The 18205-nt window shown below is 47.4% G+C and overlaps 1 protein-coding gene across 3 annotated transcripts in view; it reads left to right on the top strand.

The window, feature by feature from the left end:
• Positions 1–18205, top strand: part of PLCB1 (phospholipase C beta 1) — a 345096-nt gene that overhangs the window by 310314 nt on the left and 16577 nt on the right. Inside the window, exon 32 of one of the 3 annotated variants that reach the window (XM_059840474.1) lies at positions 11788–11829. The exons of the other annotated variants lie outside the window; for them this stretch is intronic. Within the exon in view, the coding sequence (XP_059696457.1) occupies positions 11788–11826 (39 nt within the window). The 3' untranslated portion in view covers positions 11827–11829. Of the gene's footprint in view, positions 1–11787; positions 11830–18205 lie in introns of those variants that run through there. 3 annotated transcript variants of the gene reach the window in all.

Below are 18205 nucleotides of genomic sequence, written 5' to 3'. Positions count from 1 at the left end.
ACATGCACAGGCCCTGTCCCAGAGGAAGGGAGGCACCATGCCACTGCCCTGCTGGAGCACGTGTGTCTGGGGTGCAGAGTGCACATGCCACATGTGGGCCAGCCCTGAAACAAAATGACAAATTAAATCCAAGTCTCCTGCATTTCCCAAGCATTAGGCAGCAGATTGCTGGCAGTGGAAGTGGGTCACACGTTGTGCTGAGTGATTGTGCTTTGTCCTTTGCCATCTGGCAGCATGAATCAACGTCAGCTGCGTGCACACAGAGCTCTGCAAGGTGACCTTGGCAGCAGGAGCAGCCTGGGCAGGCACTGCAGAGGCTCACCTGCAATCCTGGCAGGGAAAACCCCAGAGGAAGAGACTCTGGGAGCCCTTATGGCCACCACTGCCAGTCTGGGAGCCAGCTGTTTGCAGTGCAGCCATGGGGTGGCATTGCTTTCAGCTCTCCATGGACACAGGGCAGGGCCAGGGACCCACTGGGGCTCAGAGCAGGTGGGAATGGGATGGAGGTGCCAGGAATGGCCAGGGACCCACTGGAGATCAGAGCAGGTGGGAATGGGATGGAGGTGCCAGGAATGGCCAAGGATCACTGGGGCTCAGAGCAGGTGGGAATGGGATGGAGGTGCCAGGAATGGCCAGGGACCCACTGGGGCTCAGAGCAGGTGTGGATGGGATGGAGGTGCCAGGAATGGCCAGGGATCACTGGAGATCAGAGCAGGTGTGAATGGGATGGAGGTGCCAGGAATGGCCAGGGACCCACTGGGGCTCAGAGCAGGTGTGGATGGGATGGAGGTGCCAGGAATGGCCAGGGATCACTGGAGATCAGAGCAGGTGTGAATGGGATGGAGGGCGCCAAAATCCCCTGGTCATTCTGGCCAGTTGTTCCTAGAAGCAGAGCTTGCAGGTATTATGGATATGTTTTTGAGGAAAGCTGGCTTTTGAAGCAGTCTGAATTTAAATGTCTCTGAAGCTGAACCTGGCAAATAGCACAGGTACAGATAGAAGGTACAGATACAAATAGAAGGTATGTGTAGCTCAGTTAAAATGACACTGTCAAGAGGAATTTAGCTGTGAATTTTAAATGTGGGGGTCTGAAATAAAAAAATCAATAGACAATTCCAAAAAGGAAAATTAGGTGTGATAAAACTTCCTTGTGGTGCTTCCAGCTCAAACCAGTACAGTGGTTTTTGTGCATTGAAGGCTTTGCTAGGCTAACTTGCATTTTGCTGCCTTACTTTAGGTGTCAATGTTTGAAATCTTTGCTCAAGCATCTTTCAGAGTGAATTATCTGCATGACACAAGTAGAATCCAGTTCTGATGGTTCCCAGTCCTGTTTTGAAACCACCAATCCCAGAAAGGAGTTTTGTGGTCTGCTCGAGTTTTCCTAGTTGGCTGGGTTAACAATGAAGTCAGAGTTTCCCCTGCATGGCAAACAAGAGAGGGGAAAGGCAGATTTCTGGGTTCCCAGGTTCCCTGCTATCTGCAAAGTGGATTTTCCCCGTGCCAGAGCTGCAGCAGAGGTTCCCTGGTACCTGTGCTGGACAGCACAGCCTTTCCCTCTGGCACAAGGAAGTGCTGTGGAGCATGGAGGCCATCAGCTTTCCTCAGCTGCCTTCCCAAGCTGTGACTCATGTGTTAAAAACACCACTGCAAAACCAGAGCTCAGTGCTGCTGCCTGCACACAGGCACTGGAATTTAAAACCTGTGGGGAATAATTGTCTTCAAAACCCAGAGCCACTGGGTTCCTCCAGCTACAGCCAGGCCCTGCTGGAGTTTATGGCTTTTTGTCATTATTTTTATTATTATTGTCATTATTATTTCTGAAAGCATTTTATGGGAACATAGAAACTACTCTTCTTGCACAGCAAATACATCAAAGCACATTTATCTGTTTCTCCAGCACTAAAGTAGGGAAAGTGCTGCTTAAAAGTGTGTGTGAAGCTGTCAGGGTGTGAGCAGGAGGCAGCCAGGTGTTTATACCTGCCAAAGGGATGGGAAATATATTGCCATGTATTTTCAATAGATGAGGAAAAAATGGTGGTTTTAGTACTGAAACTGCTAAGAAGTACATTCATCTAAATTAGTGTGTCTCAGAGAAAGTTTGCAATAACTCACAGCACATGTCCACGATATATGGAGCAAGCAGAACATCTAATTTTGCTCTAAGCTTATTTTATTTATTTTTTTTACATAAGTATTATAAATTGATCTGTGACTCCAGGCTGCCTTGGGTATATGTAGATTTGTGATCAGTGCACAGTGTAAGTTATTTTTAGATGTGGAATGCTCTTGCATCCACAAAGAGTGTGGTTATTCACTGCCATTAATGCACTGGGGAAATAAGTCATGCCAGGGCTTTAAAGTGGTTTGCAACCATCTTTGGCTCTATTGGATTTAAATATTTTCCCAGTTCTCATGAGCTGTTCCGTGGGGTGAGTCTGTTTCTAATTGATCAGCCAGTCAGACATGACAGTGTGATCTCCAGTGTCTGGTTGCAGCTCAAGGCCAGAATTTGAAAGCTTTACACAAACTTCATTAAGGGCACTCAAGACAAGATCGAGGCCCCTGCTGCAATGGTGAATTCTCTCTGAGGTTCTCGGTGGGAAGGGCAGAGGTTTGGATCAGTGCAGCAGCAGGCATTTCCTGGGATATCCCTGCACTCTTGCAGAGTTCCATGGAGCTGGATGATGGTGGGGACTCTTGGCACAGGCTGATATCCAGAGCAGGGCTCAGAACTCCCTGCAGCCATGGCTGGAGTGCACAGCTGTGTGAGCTCTGTGCTCAGGAGCCAAGGGCAGCAGCATTCTTAGTGAGGTGCAGACTTGGGGAGCAAGTGGCTTTGATCCAAAGCAGGCAGGGGGGGAGCAGAGACAATGCCAGAATGCCAGACAAGGTCTGGGACACCTGCACAGGGAACGTGGGGAGCATTCCTCATCCTGCTTGTGGAGGTGTATTCTCAGTCAGCTCCCAGAGTCTGTTCATTTTGGGGGCTTTACTTCATGCCATTTACAAACCAATGCAGTCTAACTTTTACTTTTAATTAGGAAAGTTAATTGGAAAATGTCCTTAGAAATTAGGTTTCTCCCTTGACATGCTGTAAATAAATAAGTTGTGTTGGAAAACAAGATGAAGATAAACAAAGGGCTGTTTCAAGCCAGCAGAAAAAAGGAGCAGCTCATTTCTCTGAACAACAAAACTCCATTTTATCATCCAAATATCAACACATTAATATTTATATTTATCATTATTAATTAGATTGCATTCTTTTAATAAGAAATGCAGATAGAATAAGTGTTATTGCAAATATTTGCTTGCCTTCCAGTCGCTTCCCATGATTTCTGCATGTTGTCAGTGGCTGGGCTGCTGAGCAGCTTGGAGGTGGCCCCAGCTGGGGCAGCCCCCAGAGCCTGGGGAAGTTGTCACTGAAGAGCTTCAGGCTCCCAGCCCTCGCCCAGCAGGGCTCAGGTTTGCCCAGGGGGAGGGAGCTGCCCCTGTCACTTCTTCATTCCCTGTCTGACAGCATCAGCACTGCTGCTTTATCAGCTTGCCAGGCAGGCTGACCTGCTGGAATAAATGAGACTGAAGGGAACCCAAATGTTGGTTTGGGGTCAGAAGTGAGCAGCAGTCTGTGGGTTCTGCTTCTGTGTCCCAGGGGAGCTGGCTCCAGCACTCCTCTCAGCTTTCTGCCCTTCCCTGCCCTGCAGGGAGACAAGAAACCCCAACTTCCTTCCTTCCTTCCTTCCTTGTGCTCCTGCCTGGAGCTGTGAGCTCCACTGGGCAGCAGAGTGCATCCATGCACTCGATTAACTGGAGCTACAGCAGCTCAGCAGCTGCAGGGTTTGCTCAGGCATGCCTGCAAGACTGGAGTCATCCTGGGGAGAGGAAAGGAGGGTTGCTAAGGATGCTGCCTGCTTCAGCTACCCCACTTCAAGTCATCCATGAATTTGAACTGGAGTCCTCCATCTGTAAAACACCTGGGCCCTGAGTCAGTTTGAACCACAGGAGCATTTCAGCCTCCTTGTATTTTTCCAGGTGTTCGTAGGACTCCATCTCGTCAAGAAATGATAATGTTCATGAATTTGCAGGAGCTTAGTGCAGGACCAGAGACCCTAAAACCCTTGGCTGGTTCTGCAGGGGCCTCTCACAAACAGACAGTCCCTGCCCAGCTGCTTTTTAAACACAGTTTCCAACCAAAAGAATTACAGAAGTGTTTGAGCAGGAATTAGGCACTCATACAATGGAAGACAACTCGAAGTACTTCTCACTTACTAAAAGTAGTGAATATACATTCAACACAATTATCTCATTAATTATACACCTTTTTTTTTTTTTTTTTTTTCCCATGCTATTGCTATCACCAAGCTCTGTTTTTTAAAAAAAATCTACCTAAGAAATTAATAGAAGACTGTCTGGGAAAGCTGTTTGAATAAATATTTTTGGGGTGTCCAAGCAAATGCTAGTAACAAAGTCAGACACTAATAATTGCTTTTGAGTGTTACCCTCAGACCAGATCTTCCAGAATGACCTTTGTCATCTTTCAAAAAATTGAAAACCAAGGGATAACAGTAACAAAAATTAGTTCTGTTTTTCATAGCAGTTCTAAACTGCCCACACGTGCAGTGCTCAGGCAGCTGACTTAGCTGGGGGTGTGAAATGAAACTGTGAAGGAGATGTATCTCTGTCTCACTGAGGACTTGGTGCCAGGAGAGAAGCATTTGGTGGCACCTGGCTGGCCAAAGCTCTGGAGGTCTGCAGGGCTCCTTCCTAGAGAGCTTCTGCCTTTCTGTGCCACTTTTGCTGTGGTGTCCTACACTCAGAGTTCTGGGTGGAAATGCACTCCAGGCTGCTGTGCTTTATTAAGTCACCCAGGATGAGCCTGAGCAGGTTTTAGGCTTTGATGTGGGAATGAGGCAGAGCTTTACTAATAGACATTTTCCTGCTGGAAGTGCATCTTGTGTCAGTTTACGTGGATTTGGGAGACAGGGATGGCACAGCCCTTCTCTGTGCCCTCTGGAAGTTTGGTGTCATCACAGTGGAGCCCAGCAGGTGCTGCTCTCCTGGGAACTCAGCAGTTCAGGCAGTCACAGACCTCAGGGACCTGAATGCTCTGGGCAGTGCACTGAAAGCACTGGGTGGGATCATCCTTCATGCAGGAGCACTCCAGGGTTTCCATTTGTCATGCTGTTCCCAAGCTTGTGTGCTTTCCTGGCTGACCTGTGTTCCAGAAGAGAAAGAATTGTCCTGTTTGTGGCCAGCACAATTGGTTGGGAACATTTTTGTGTGGAGCTGCCCAGAGAAGTGTGGGTGGGTGAGGTTAAGCCCAGATGGCACTGCAGATATCCCCTTGGCACACAGCTGCAGTATTATTCTCTCCAAGGCAGGAAAGGGCTGCAGCTGAGGCAGAAAGGCTCAGATTTAATGTGCCCAGGGAGAGTTGCAGGCTGTGTGCCCTGGGTACCCCAGGCTGGGCAGGGAGGCACAGCTGAGCCTTGTGCACTGCACAGCCTTGAGAAGGCAAATCTCAGCGCTTGCCCCCTGGCTGCCCCCCACACCTGACCTCCCTCTGCCTGCTTTCTCATGCCTGAGGGTAGCTGCTCTTGGAATGGGGGGGTCAGTCTACATCTAATGCCCCAGCTGAGTCAATAGCACTCTGGCTTGGAGCTAATTTTTCAGGCTTATATGCAGTTTGGAACAGGAAATCTGTGATTTTAATTAGCAATAAATAGGAAATAGTCTGCTGCGAATTGATCTTAAGCAGGTACTGCTGTACTAAATTAGTTCAAAATAAGCAGGATTTTCCATTCAGCAAATTGATGTTCAGACATCTTGGGTTTATTAGCAGCAGCTCCATTATCTGTCTGAGGCTAACTTTGGTTGCAGAAAGGAATGAAGCTGAAAATCTGTTCTTAGACACAAACAAATGAGCTTATCATAAAGTACAGAGCATCAGGACAGAAGGGACTTCCCCCATGTAGTCATTTGAAGAACTAACTGTCAAATGTGTTCTGTCTTAGCCAGTAAATGGAACTAATACCAATTTGTAAAAAAAAAAATCAACATTTTTTGTTTGTTAATTCACAGCCATTTAATGTTTAATGAAATTCTGGGAGATGGCATTTTCTTGATGTGTTTGTGAAGAAGATTCTTTCATCTGACACTTCATTAGGGAAAGGATTTGGATTTTGAATGTTCTTAGGAAATAAAGCTCCTTTTACTGCAGAGAAAACTGTGCAATCTGCTCTATTTAATACAGAGAAGGCCCTGAAATTGCCCAAGCCATCATGCTTGTCTGTAAGACAAGACCATGCTGTTGCTTTCAATTTCTAATATATTAAAATCTGAACCTGTAACTGGCATTTCATGCAGTTTTGCAGATGGTCAGAGTTCCAGGCTGGACTTTCTCAGTCTAACACTCATTGTATTAATGGAAATACATTTCTGAGAAATGAAGTCCATTCTCTTGATCTCTGGCTAGCTTACAAGTTAGTAAATGTTATGCCACGGATGGTGAAGGTGATAAATAAAATGTTTTGTACAGACAGAATTTCAGTGATGCTCTGCTTGGACCGTGGACTGAGGTTTGGGAGTTTTGTTTTGAGCTGAAAGATGCATGTTCTGCCTTAATCTTCTGGCATTTAGGGAGCTGCTGTATAATTGCAGTGGATTTTTTTTTTTAAGGTTGTATCTGAAATAGTCAATATGAAGCAGGAAGGGAATGTTCTTTGCCCAGGGAGAGAAACAGGAGTGCATCTGAAGACTGCTCCTGCAGCAGTTGGGTTCTGTGTGTGTAACTGAAGGGTGAAATTGCCCAGGGTGGGTTCCAGACATGCTGCTGTTGAACCAGCCATTTTCACTGACATGCAGTAGAATTAATCTGAATCATTTATTTTTTTTTATTGTTTCACTGACTGAGATCAAAGCCAGGACCGAGCTCTTCCTCCTGCATTTCCTCCTGTGCCTGCTGCACAGTCAGTCTGGGATCAATGGATGAACAGACCTGGACTGTGCTGTCTGTGATAGGCATGGGAAGGATCTCCTCTGGTCCAGGGAAGATGAGAATATAACTGGCTTCCACAGCTTGCAAAATACAAACACAGGTTGCTGCCTTAATTGTTCTGTGCTGTTTCTGAGCTGGCACGAGGTGGATTTTGTCCTGAGTGTCTGTCTGTGCCAGCCTGCTGTGGATGACAGCCCTGGGAAAGCACATCCCCTGCCCCTGGCTCTTCTGAGCTCTTGGTTTGGCCATGCATCTTCTGTCAGTGGATCCTACAGAGAGAGAGCCTAAAGCTCATCTGACACATGGTAGTGAGGAGGAACTCCACACACACACCCCACAGCTGGAAACAAAGTCTCAGAAGGAGTCATGGCTTAGGAATTTAGGCCAGGGCTGCTCCTGTAAAGAGCAAGACAGTTTTTCTTGGTCCATTGGAGAGAATGTGCTGTTTTCCAGAGGGTTGGGCTTTCCCCCAGCTTAGTGGCCAGTGAGCACTGCTTGCTTCTCCTTCAGCTGGCCAGAGTTTCAGAAGAGCTGCCCCCAGAGAAGAAGGATCCTTTAGTCAGCTGCAGCCTTGCTGAGGGCAGGAAAAGGGGAAGGCACTAGGCAGGAATGTTTCATTTCTAAAAGTCTTAGTTCACTTTGATTGCACCATTGCTTAAAATGTTTCCATTTCCTCTCAAACTGCCCTTCCAAATCTTCCCTGCTCTCTTCAGTGGTGGCTCTGTGCTGCTGTGGTCCCAGAAGAGCCTGCAGGTGCCTGCCCGAGGCAGGGCCAGCAGCAGCACAGGCCAGTCTGTGCACAGCTGGAGGAGTGGCACTGACTGAGGGAACTCAAGCCTGTGCTCTGAGGCAGCTCTTGTGGACAAGCACTGTTTGCTTTTCCTTCTCCTGAGACACACTTCTTATTGTGCTTCTAAGGGTCATTAATGGATAATTGTGAAGAGCAGTCCCGTTAACAAGAGCTGACTGGAGGTGTTAGGTCAGCACAATTTATTGTGGGCACTGACAAGACTCTGTGTGCCAGCAAGAAGAGAAATCCTGGCTAATTATGGCAGTAGTTCTTTACAGGAGGGCCACAATGACTGACAACACAACCCAGCTTTCCATGACAGCTCAGAAACCAGAAATAGAAAGTGCAGCTTTTTTGGTGGCCCTTTGCACAGGTGAGGGCACACCCAGGACCATCAGATAAACAAACCAGATTATATTCAGCTTCAATATTTTAAAAGCCTAAACATTTACTGGATTGATGTCTGGACTTTCTGGTGTCTCCAGAAAGCTTCTGGGAAACCAGCATTAGGTAGGCAGTGACTGTGGATAGCAGATAGTGTTTTATCACTCCCCCTTGTCATCAGTGTTCTTCTGCATCTGGTTTCTGTGTGTGTCTTCCCTGAAATGTTGTCTCAGCACTAACAAAAGCAACAGATATATGGCTGCTTTATGATTTGGGAAAGTGTGTGTATTTTCTGTGTTTTATTTCCTCTGTGTCAGAGGTTTCACCAAGAGCTGCTTGAAGCAATGTCTGTACAAGCACAAAGGTTCAGCTCACACCACAATCAAGAAGTTGCTCAGGCATTTTCAAAACCAGGCAATTTTACAAGTACAGTCCTGACCATCAGAATGGAAAAGAGCTTGAAAAATTCAGTGTTTGTTTTAATCCCTGTGTTTCTCTCTGACTTTCTCTCTCTTACACTGCAAGGCTGTGGTAACATCTGATGTTTGTCTGCTGCACCAGCATCTCTTGGATCAGGAGCATCCCAGGGCTGCAAGGGCACAGACTGTGTTCTGAAAGCTCCATAGAAAACAGAGGGTTTGAGGGGTGCCTACCCTGCTCACAGCTGAGCAGGTTCTGTCTGGTCACCTTGGTGTCCTCTGCCTGTGGAGCTCATGCCACCCAGATATCTCTGTTACTTCCCATGGACTGTGTTTTGGTGAATAATCAAGGGGGAAACTCCTCACTTTGGTTAAGTAGAGGGGGGTTGTTTCCAAGTTTGAATGCTGCTTTTTGTTGAAATGTTGACTTATTTCTGATGTTCATCCTGCAGGTAGGTAAAGGCTGGATATTGGCAGATGTGTGCCTCCTTTGCACACCCAGACACTGGGGTGTGAGCACAACACACAAAGTACCCAGACCTTTGCCCAAAGCAAAATGTGCTCTTTAACAGGGAGGCTGGCTAAAAAGGGTGCCAGAAGAAAGGAAAAGTGTTCATGTTGCACAAACTAAGACATTTAGCAAGAGGATGCTTAGCAGTGTTTTCCAAGACTGGTTTTAAGGGAATTTTTAATCCAATCTTAAGCTGCTTTCAGTAGTTACAAACCTCACTGAAGTAACTAGGCCAACATCCCCAGCAACAAAATGGTTTTGTGCTGCAAAGTCACATGTGATTTAGTAAAAATTGCCCATTTTCTGTGAGCTGCTTTATCTGATTTGTCTGTCAGTGGGAGCACAGCACCAGTGAGGTACATAGATCAAAGGGGCAGGAAAATGAAGTGCATCAGGAGGAGGGATAAGGAACTGTGCAAAATTAAGTAGCTTTCTTATTTCACCTTACATTTCACCTTCTTTGCTGCTACAAACTGTCACCTTCTGCTTGCTCAGCTAAGATTTTAGGTTCATTTTGCATGTCAAGCTGGTGCAAGCTGCCACAGCCACACCCATTTCCTGAGCATCCTCTGGCCCACAGGTATCCCTGCCACCCTTTGTGTCAGTGCTCATGCCACAGCTTTACAGCCCACTGCTGCCACAGTGACAAAGACTGCAAGGAGAGAAGAAACAAAATTCATTTCGTTCTTTTGCTGCAAATCCACACATGAGAAGGTGCCATAGGTTCCCTTACACCCACTTCAGTCACATCCAGCCAGCTGTTAGCTAATGGCATTTTCTGCCTGCACTGTGACTCAATTAGAAGGGATTTATGAATCTGCATGGAAGGAAAATGAGGACACAGTGCTCAGACATATTGTTCTGCTTCTTTGCCCATTACCAAGGAAGTGACTCAATAATTGTATTCAGTTTAAGAAAATGCTTTGAGAGGAAATGTTTTGTAACTAATATTAAGAGTACTGCCTCGGTTTCTAAGCTATTTCATCTTTACAATTTAAATGAGAAGCTTTATTTTGTGTTATTGTCTGTTTGTATTTCTTTTTAAAGGTTTCCATCTTCAGTTTCATTCCTAACAAACCTGACACCTAAGCCAAAGCTCAGTGAGCTCACATGCAGTTGTTCCATGGCTGGCTGTCACCTGTGTGTCCCCTGTGTGTGACAGGGGCTGCCACTGCAGCTCTGGCTGCTGGACAGTGCAGACACAAAAGTGTCCAGAACACTGGATAAAGTATAAAGTATATGATGTGGGAAGTCAAGACTTTGGTGGCACCAGCCCTGTCATGACTGAGCTGTGATTTAACTTCTGCAAGCAGAGCCAAGTTCAGTGATAGACTCATGCCCTTGCTCCCATGTGGAGCAGTAAATCACTTATTGCTGAAGTAACACTGGTTTTAGAGTGAGACAAGACACTTACCACAGTAATTTAACTCAACAGAGAAGGGAACATGCTGCAGCCACTTGCAAATGGCAGGGCAGTGATGTTTAAGGACTGCACTTAGCAAACAACCAAAAAGTCACCCAGTTTTTTCATTCCCTGGCTAGAATTTCATAGCCATCTTCTAGTAACTGCAAGAACTAAGGAACACAAACTTGTGTCTTTTTGGTTGCTGCTGGATTACCTTCAGGAGTTCTCTGCTCCAGACCTTGGATCTCTCCAAGACAGAGACTTTGAGTTCAGGGTGCTCAGGGTGGTGCAGGATGCAGTGACTCAGCTCTCCAGGGCCTTTGGGACAGTCTGACAGTCCTGGAGCTCTCCAGGGCCTTTGGGACACTCTGACAGTCCTGGAGCTCTCCAGGGCCTTTGGGACACTCTGACAGTCCTGGAGCTCTCCAGGGCCTTTGGGACACTCTGACAGTCCTGGAGCTCTCCAGGGCCTGTGGGACAGTCTGACAGTCCTGGAGCTCTCCAGGGCCCTTGGGACAGTCTGACAGTCCTGGAGCTCTCCAGGGCCTGTGGGACAATGACATCCTGGAGCTCACCAAGGGCTTTAGGACAGTGACAGTCCTGGAGCTCTCCAGGACCTTTGGGACAGTGATAGTCCTGGAGCTCCTTGAGCTGCCAAAGCCAAGGTTCAGCTCCAGAGATAAGGAGCAGCTCAGGGTGAAGGTGAGAGCAGTGGGAACAGCTCCATGAGCAGCATGTCCCAGCATTTCCTGCCAGACTGACTCCAGGGAACGGGCTGGAGCAGCACCCCTCCTGGAAGCACCTGGGGATGTCCTTGGGGGTTTCCCATGGCAGCTGCCCTGGGTTCATGGCATCAGGCAGGATCACAGGCTGAGGCCAGGGGTGTCTCTCCCAGCACACACTTCAGCTGCATGGCTGATGCTCGTTCTCCCCTTCAGACACACTTCCTTCCCTCTCCCAGAAAACAGTGACACTTCTTGCAACCTGCATAAGCTGCAGCTTCAACTAGAGCTTGATCTCCCTCGAGCACAGCTGGAATATTGGAATACTCCTCCTGTAGCATGGAGTGACAGGTTGTGCTAAATAGACTGTTTCTCTGACTAATGTGTACCTAGCCAAATATTAATGAGCCAGCACACAGAGCATGAAGTAATCTTTTGTTTTTCATTAAGTGCATAGATTAAAGAGATGTTGCTGTACTGTAATGCACAGAATTATGTCATTTCAGCTTAGAGTAATTGTTAATCACCTCAAATTGAAATGATCCTTGGTTTTGTTTTAAAGAGCATAGAAGAACAAGAAGTAGAGGAAAAACAGAAGTAGAAATGGAATATGAGACTATAGTGAAAGTGAGTGAAAAATTCCCCTTTTTATCCAGTAATGCTGATGTTGTTTTCATTTTACATGTCAAAACCAAGTCAGGATCATCCACAATTAACTGCCTGGTGGTTTTTCTGAAGCCTCTGAGCAATTCCAGCCCTGATTATTACCTGCTAGCTGCATAACACGAGCTGCACTGACCATGACATCCCTGGAGAGCGTGCGAGCGATCTGTGCCTTCTCGGGTCATACCCAGCCCATCCTCTCCCCGTGCCTGTTTTATGGATTGCTGCTTCTGCCCCCTCAGTGCAGCCAGCAGGGGCTCTGTGGGACAGCATGAGTGTCCCAGCTTTCCTGCCACAGCCCTTGGCTCATGGGAATAGCCTCTGTTCTCTGCTCACAGTAGCTGCAGTACTGTCAGATCAGAACACCAGGCACTGTGCAGTTTCCCTCTGAAGAGGCAAAGGAGATTGATTGATTGATTGATTGATTGATTGATTGATTGATTGATTGATGTGGGGTAGGAATTGAGAGCATTTGAATGTAGGAGTGGGAGGTGGGGAAAGGTGTTGAAGTAGGAATTCTGGGTACCTCTGAAGATTAAGCTTACCAAGTAGACAAATTAGGGATTTGTCACCTGGGACACCAGAGTATGGGATAAAGATGGGATTACCCAGGGCATCACAGCAGGAGGGAGAACTGGGGGACAGAGAGAAAGAACTGATGAATGGGGATCAGTAAAACAGGATTAGTGAAGCCTAAAAGGGAAGGCTAAAAGGTAAGAGGGTGAATTTTTCAGGGATGAGGAAGAGAACAGAAGACAATGGAGGAAAAGCAGGCAAAGCCTGGAAGGAAGATGAAAGCAGATTAAAGTAAGGGGGTTTTCTTCCTTGCTTTATGGAAGGACTAATGATGACAAGATGGGGATGGAATGAAGTATTATTTCAGGTGTGTTCATCAGGAAACATGATTATGTGTAAGCAAACTTCCTGCATCCTCCTGCAGACACAGCCATGCCAGGAGGGCTGGGGCTTTCACTTCAAGGGGGTGGCAATCAGCCACAACTTTGTCACTAAATCAGGGAATCCTGCTTGCTTTGTATTCTTATTTACAATTTCACTCCTACTGCTTTCTCCTGGGTTGCTTTGGTATGCTTTGCTTGTTTGGAGAGAACTGCCATGGCTCTCAGTGAGGCTGTGTTTGTTCTCTCAGCCTGCCTGGGGGTGTTGTTTGGGTTTTTAAGTACTGATCACATCCCTTTCTGTGGACATGCACTGGCAAGGAGGAGGGAGCCAGCCCTGGGTGTTAGATTGTGGGAGCGTGGATTGCAGAAGAATAAGAGACAGTGCTGAAGGCAATCTCACCCCTGAAGAGTTCAGCTGCACTAATTACCAAGGGTTACAAACAGGGCTGCCCTTACCAGGCCCCAGGTATCTCCAGTGAGTGTCACAAAGGGTGGGCTGGCTCAGAGAGAGCTGGAGTCAGCTGGCAGTGCTGTGCTGGAGGGAGCAGCCCATGGAATTCACAGAGGAGGCTGGGGAGTTTTACAGTAAGACAACAACAACATTTGATCTGTGCCCTGCTCCACACAGACTGAGTCCTGGGCTTTGCAGAAAGGCAGGTGCTAAGTTTGGTGTGTGAGGTGACTGTAAATTTGATTTGCCAGGCTTCTCTTTCTGTGAATCACCTGCCCTGCTCTCCAGACCCCACCATGTTCCTCAGGTGCCGATTCACATCGTTGCAGGTTGTTGGAAGGTTTTTACTGTTGCATAAGAAGGGAACATTTTTCTCAAATGCTTGTTAAAGATAACACAATTGCAAGTATTGTGTTTAGTTCTCTAATTGTGGCAGGGTTAGAGATTAAAACTGTGAGGTGGGGCCTTGGTTTCATGAGTGCTGTTTTCCTCTTGGACACGGGCAAGGGAACTAAATGTGTATTTCCTGAGCACAGTGGCTGTGACAAAAGAAAGCAGAGCCCATAATGAATATGTTGGCACCTCCACAGTATTCAAAGGAGTGACTTACTGAAGATGGCAAGATTAAACTGGCAATTGCTCACTAGGGGACTGGGATTTCTTTGTTGTTTGTGTTTAAGTGACAGGAGAATATTGATTTCTGTTCCTGAGGGATGTGCTGTCTTCCTTTCCTGAAAAGCAGGAGGATGGGAATAGAGATGAGCTGCCTTGAAACAGCTCCCTGAACATTTGAAAAAAACAGAAGAACTTGTTTTAACTCTGTTTTTGTCATCCATCACTTATATTTTAAATATATGAGGCCAGCCTTGTATCACCTCCCTGGGTCGAGTGAGGATATCTTGGGAGGATGCTGGGAACCCAGGCAAATCCAGTGGCTCCTGCACAGTTAAAGGAAAGCAGACCCCAGGAAAAAACCTCCTCCAGTGAAGGTAACTCCTCATGACCCCCCTGGAGTACCTCCTTCCTTCAGCCTGCTCTCAGGGCTGCAGCCCCAGAGGTGCAGGGCCAGGAGGAGCTGTGCAGGGGGAAGTGTCCCTCAGGGCACCCTCCCTGTGCAGGACACCTGGCAAACAAAGGGGGTTGGCACCGAGCACTCCAGGAGCTCCAGCACACCAAAGCACACAGGGAGAAACATTTCTTCACCCCTTTCTGCTCCAGGCTCTCCCTGTTACATTCACAGCACAGGGCTTTTGGGATGCTGTCAAGTGCCAGGATGAGGGAGGGAAGGCAGGCCAGAACAAGGGAGTCAATTTCTCCTGCAGGCCAGAGAGGAATATCTCAGCTCCTGCTCTGGAGTAAAGCACTGGCTTTGGGCTGAACAAAACTGATCACCTTGGAGAATATTTCTGTGCAGGAGAGGCACAGAATCCTTCTAAGGCACCCTAACAGCTATGCAGAAATCTAGAGAAATTACCTAAATTACAGCTTCATTCAGGAGCTGCTTGAATCCTCTAGTGACTCAGTGTTAGAGAGCTACAGGAAGAACTCCCAGCTCACAATTTTGTTTGTCAGCAGTAGATAAAATTTTGAAACAAAAAGAAAAAAAATGTAGATTTACAAGCCTGGTCTGAACCTGCAGCCTTTTTTTATTCTGTGCTTTTGCACTGAGATTTATTTTTTTGCTGGATAGGAATGGCTTTTAGGAAGTCTAAAAAGTAGAACCTAAAAGCTGCTGCCACACTCTTCTCAATGTTTGAGCTGTGTTTCAAATGGACATAAAGTGCACAAGGGAGTTTTTCAGTGAGGTTTCAGCCATATGCAGGTGCTGTCTAGGATCAAGCTGGCCTTTTTCCTAAACCTGGAATTTTCTGAAAAGTCTTTAGGTAGCTGCTGCACACATCCAGAATTCAGTACAGCTTCAGCCTCCAGGTTCAGCTCTGCCCTGCCTGTGGGGATGATGCTGCACTGTGCTGCCTCTTCTCTGACAGCTTTATTTTCACTAAGGAGGTGTTCATGCCTGAATAAAACATCTGGTGTGGGGCTTATAGGGCAGATTATTTCACAGCCTGCTGCTACTGAAGGTTAGCATTTCTAGAAACAGCTTACAGTCCCTCTCTGCTCTGTGCTCCTCCTTGAGAGAATTCCTCTTAGTGAATGCAGAAGTGCCTGTTGGGATCAGGTTTGTTCTGCAGGCTGCTCTGTAGGTCTGTGGGATCTCACTGTAGTATTTCTGCTCTCAAAATGCTCCTTGCTGCAGAAAATTTTGCAGGTTCAGTTTCCAGAGCAGAGGTCAAGTTTCAGAAATCAGTATTCCTGATGGGATTGACTTGCAGCAATTAAATGTTTCCCTGTTTTCTCACTAATCCACATCACACAGCTTGGATGCTGCTGGAAGTGGGGAGAGCAGCCTGGGAACTGCAGGAGCTGCTGGGAGGGATCCCTCACTGTCAGTCTGTCTGGCAGGGGATCATTGGAATTCCAAGCAGGGGCTGCTGCTGTCCATGCCATAAGGGAATCAATTCTGCAGTGACTTCTCCCAGTTCCATGGCAGTGTTCCTGCCTCCTCCTGGCCTGGAGAACCCTTCACTCCCATTTGTATTCAGACAGGCACTACTGCAGCTCCCACTTGAAAATACTAATTGGTTGAAAATGAATTCCAATTTTTAAATTATTGCTTAGCTTTTTCACTTCTGAAGTGATCTCTTTTTCTAAGATTGGAGTTAATTTCTTGTAATATCAGCTGCCATGTAATGGGTGCAACTCTTAAGCAGATTTAATTCAGGGATACAAGCCATGTTTGAGGATTTACATGGGCCAGGGTCCTCTCTGTTGGCTCCTGCAGGGATTGGTTTCATGTGGAAAAGCAGTAAGCCTGCTCACAGGCCCACATCCTTCCTGGGAAGAGGTGTCTGTTTTCCCATCCAGTCACCAGGAGGGAGGACATACTGTCAGTATGGATGTGGACTGCTCAGAAGCTGAAATATTCTGTGCCCTTCTGAAATCCCTTTAGAAAAGTTTTTTGGGCAAGTAAGCAAAGCTTCACCACTGAGCACATCCCTCTCCAGAGTGTGCTGGAGATCAGAAAAAAAATACAGATCTTTGATAAATATCTCACCAAAGATCTCTTTGTACCTGTCCTTCCTTAACAAACTGCATCTTTTGTATGAATATTTCAGTAACATGATTTTTTTTCCCAACAAAACCCATGTTTATGACAGTGGAGCAATTATGTGGATGTACTTAGAAATATTCAGATGTCTTCCCTTTTTATGTGTGTCTGTGCATCCAGGGGCACACAGACCTGTCACAAGAGGAGTGAGTCAGTACTCACCCTCGTGTCCTCCCTGCAGCTCATTAATAGGACTAGGAGGCTGCCCTGCCTCTCCTTATTTAAAAGTACAATAACCATGGGTGCAGGAGCCAGGGACCTGCAGGTGGAGCAGGCAGAGGCTGACAGGCAGTGAGCTGCAGTGGCTGGTCTGATTTAAGGAAGTTTCTCTCCCAGGTATGGCTCCCTCCATCAGAACACTCCAGCTGCTTTTATTCTAATTCCTGTGGCAGGAAGATGCCATTCCCAAGATATCTGGAGCAGCTCTCTGACTCCTCTACACTGCAGGCACAGAGGATTAGGGAAGATAACACCTGCCAGGGAATGGCTGCACTTTTAAACTCCCTTGCTGGTCAGTGCTGCTGTGCAGTCCCTGCTGTGCCTGTGACAGGTGCCAGCAGGAACCGGCCCAGAGGGAATGGGACAAGTGCCAAAGTGTAGCTTCAGTCTCTCTGTGAAGCCAAATAAGAGCAGACAAGAGGAGTTCAGCTGTCCTTAGATCTGCTCTGCAGAGACAGGAAGACTTGAAAGCGTGGGTTGGAGGCTTCTTGGAGAGCCTTGAGCCATAACAGCAGGGGAAATTAAAATTGGTGTGTTCTCCTGGTGTATGGAGCAGATATTCCTCTGCAAACAGCTTCCCCATGCCTTCTGAAGGAGAGGTTTCACCCTTTAAATCCCCCATCCACTGGGTTTGTCATTGCCCTGTGCAGAATGTCCTGGAGCAGCTCTCCTCCTCTGCTGAGTGCTGCTGCCTTTCCTTTGCCTCAGTCCTGGGAGCAGCCATGGCAGGCAGTGGGAAAATGTGCAGGGAAAGCAATGGGGAATGTGCAGGGAATGCAATGGGGAATGTGCAGGGAGAGCAATGGGGAATGTGCAGGGAGAGCAATGGGGAATGTGCAGGGAATGCAGTGGGGAATGTGCAGGGAGAGCAGTGGGGAATGTGCAGGGAGAGCAATGGGGAATGTGCAGGGAATGCAATGGGGAATGTGCAGGGAATGCAGTGGGGAATGTGCAGGGAATGCAGTGGGGAATGTGCAGGGAATGCAATGGGGGGAATGTGCAGGGAAAGCAGTGGGGAATGTGCAGGGAAAGCAATGGGGAATGTGCAGGGAAAGCAATAGGGAATGTGCAGGGAGAGCAATGGGGAATGTGCAGGGAATGCAGTGGGGAATGTGCAGGGAATGCAGTGGGGAATGTGCAGGGAATGCAATGGGGGGAATGTGCAGGGAAAGCAGTGGGGAATGTGCAGGGAAAGCAATGGGGAATGTGCAGGGAAAGCAGTGGGGAATGTGCAGGGAAAGCAATGGGGAATGTGCAGGGAATGCAATGGGGAATGTGCAGGGAATGCAATGGGGAATGTGCAGGGAGAGCAATGGGGAATGTGCAGGGAATGCAATGGGGAATGTGCAGGGAGAGCAATGGGGAATGTGTAGGGAATGCAATGGGGAATGTGCAGGGAATGCAATGGGGAATGTGCAGGGAGAGCAATGGGGAATGTGCAGGGAATGCAATGGGGAATGTGCAGGGAAAGCAATGGGGAATGTGCAGGGAATGCAGTGGGGAATGTGCAGGGAATGCAATGGGGAATGTGCAGGGAATGCAGTGGGGAATGTGCAGGGAATGCAATGGGGAATGTGCA

This window comes from Haemorhous mexicanus, chromosome 3 (assembly GCF_027477595.1).
Source record: "Haemorhous mexicanus isolate bHaeMex1 chromosome 3, bHaeMex1.pri, whole genome shotgun sequence".
Classification (NCBI taxonomy): domain Eukaryota; kingdom Metazoa; phylum Chordata; class Aves; order Passeriformes; family Fringillidae; genus Haemorhous; species Haemorhous mexicanus.
The sequence above is the reverse complement of the archived record's forward strand: the minus strand, read 5'-3'. Positions and strand labels throughout refer to the sequence as shown.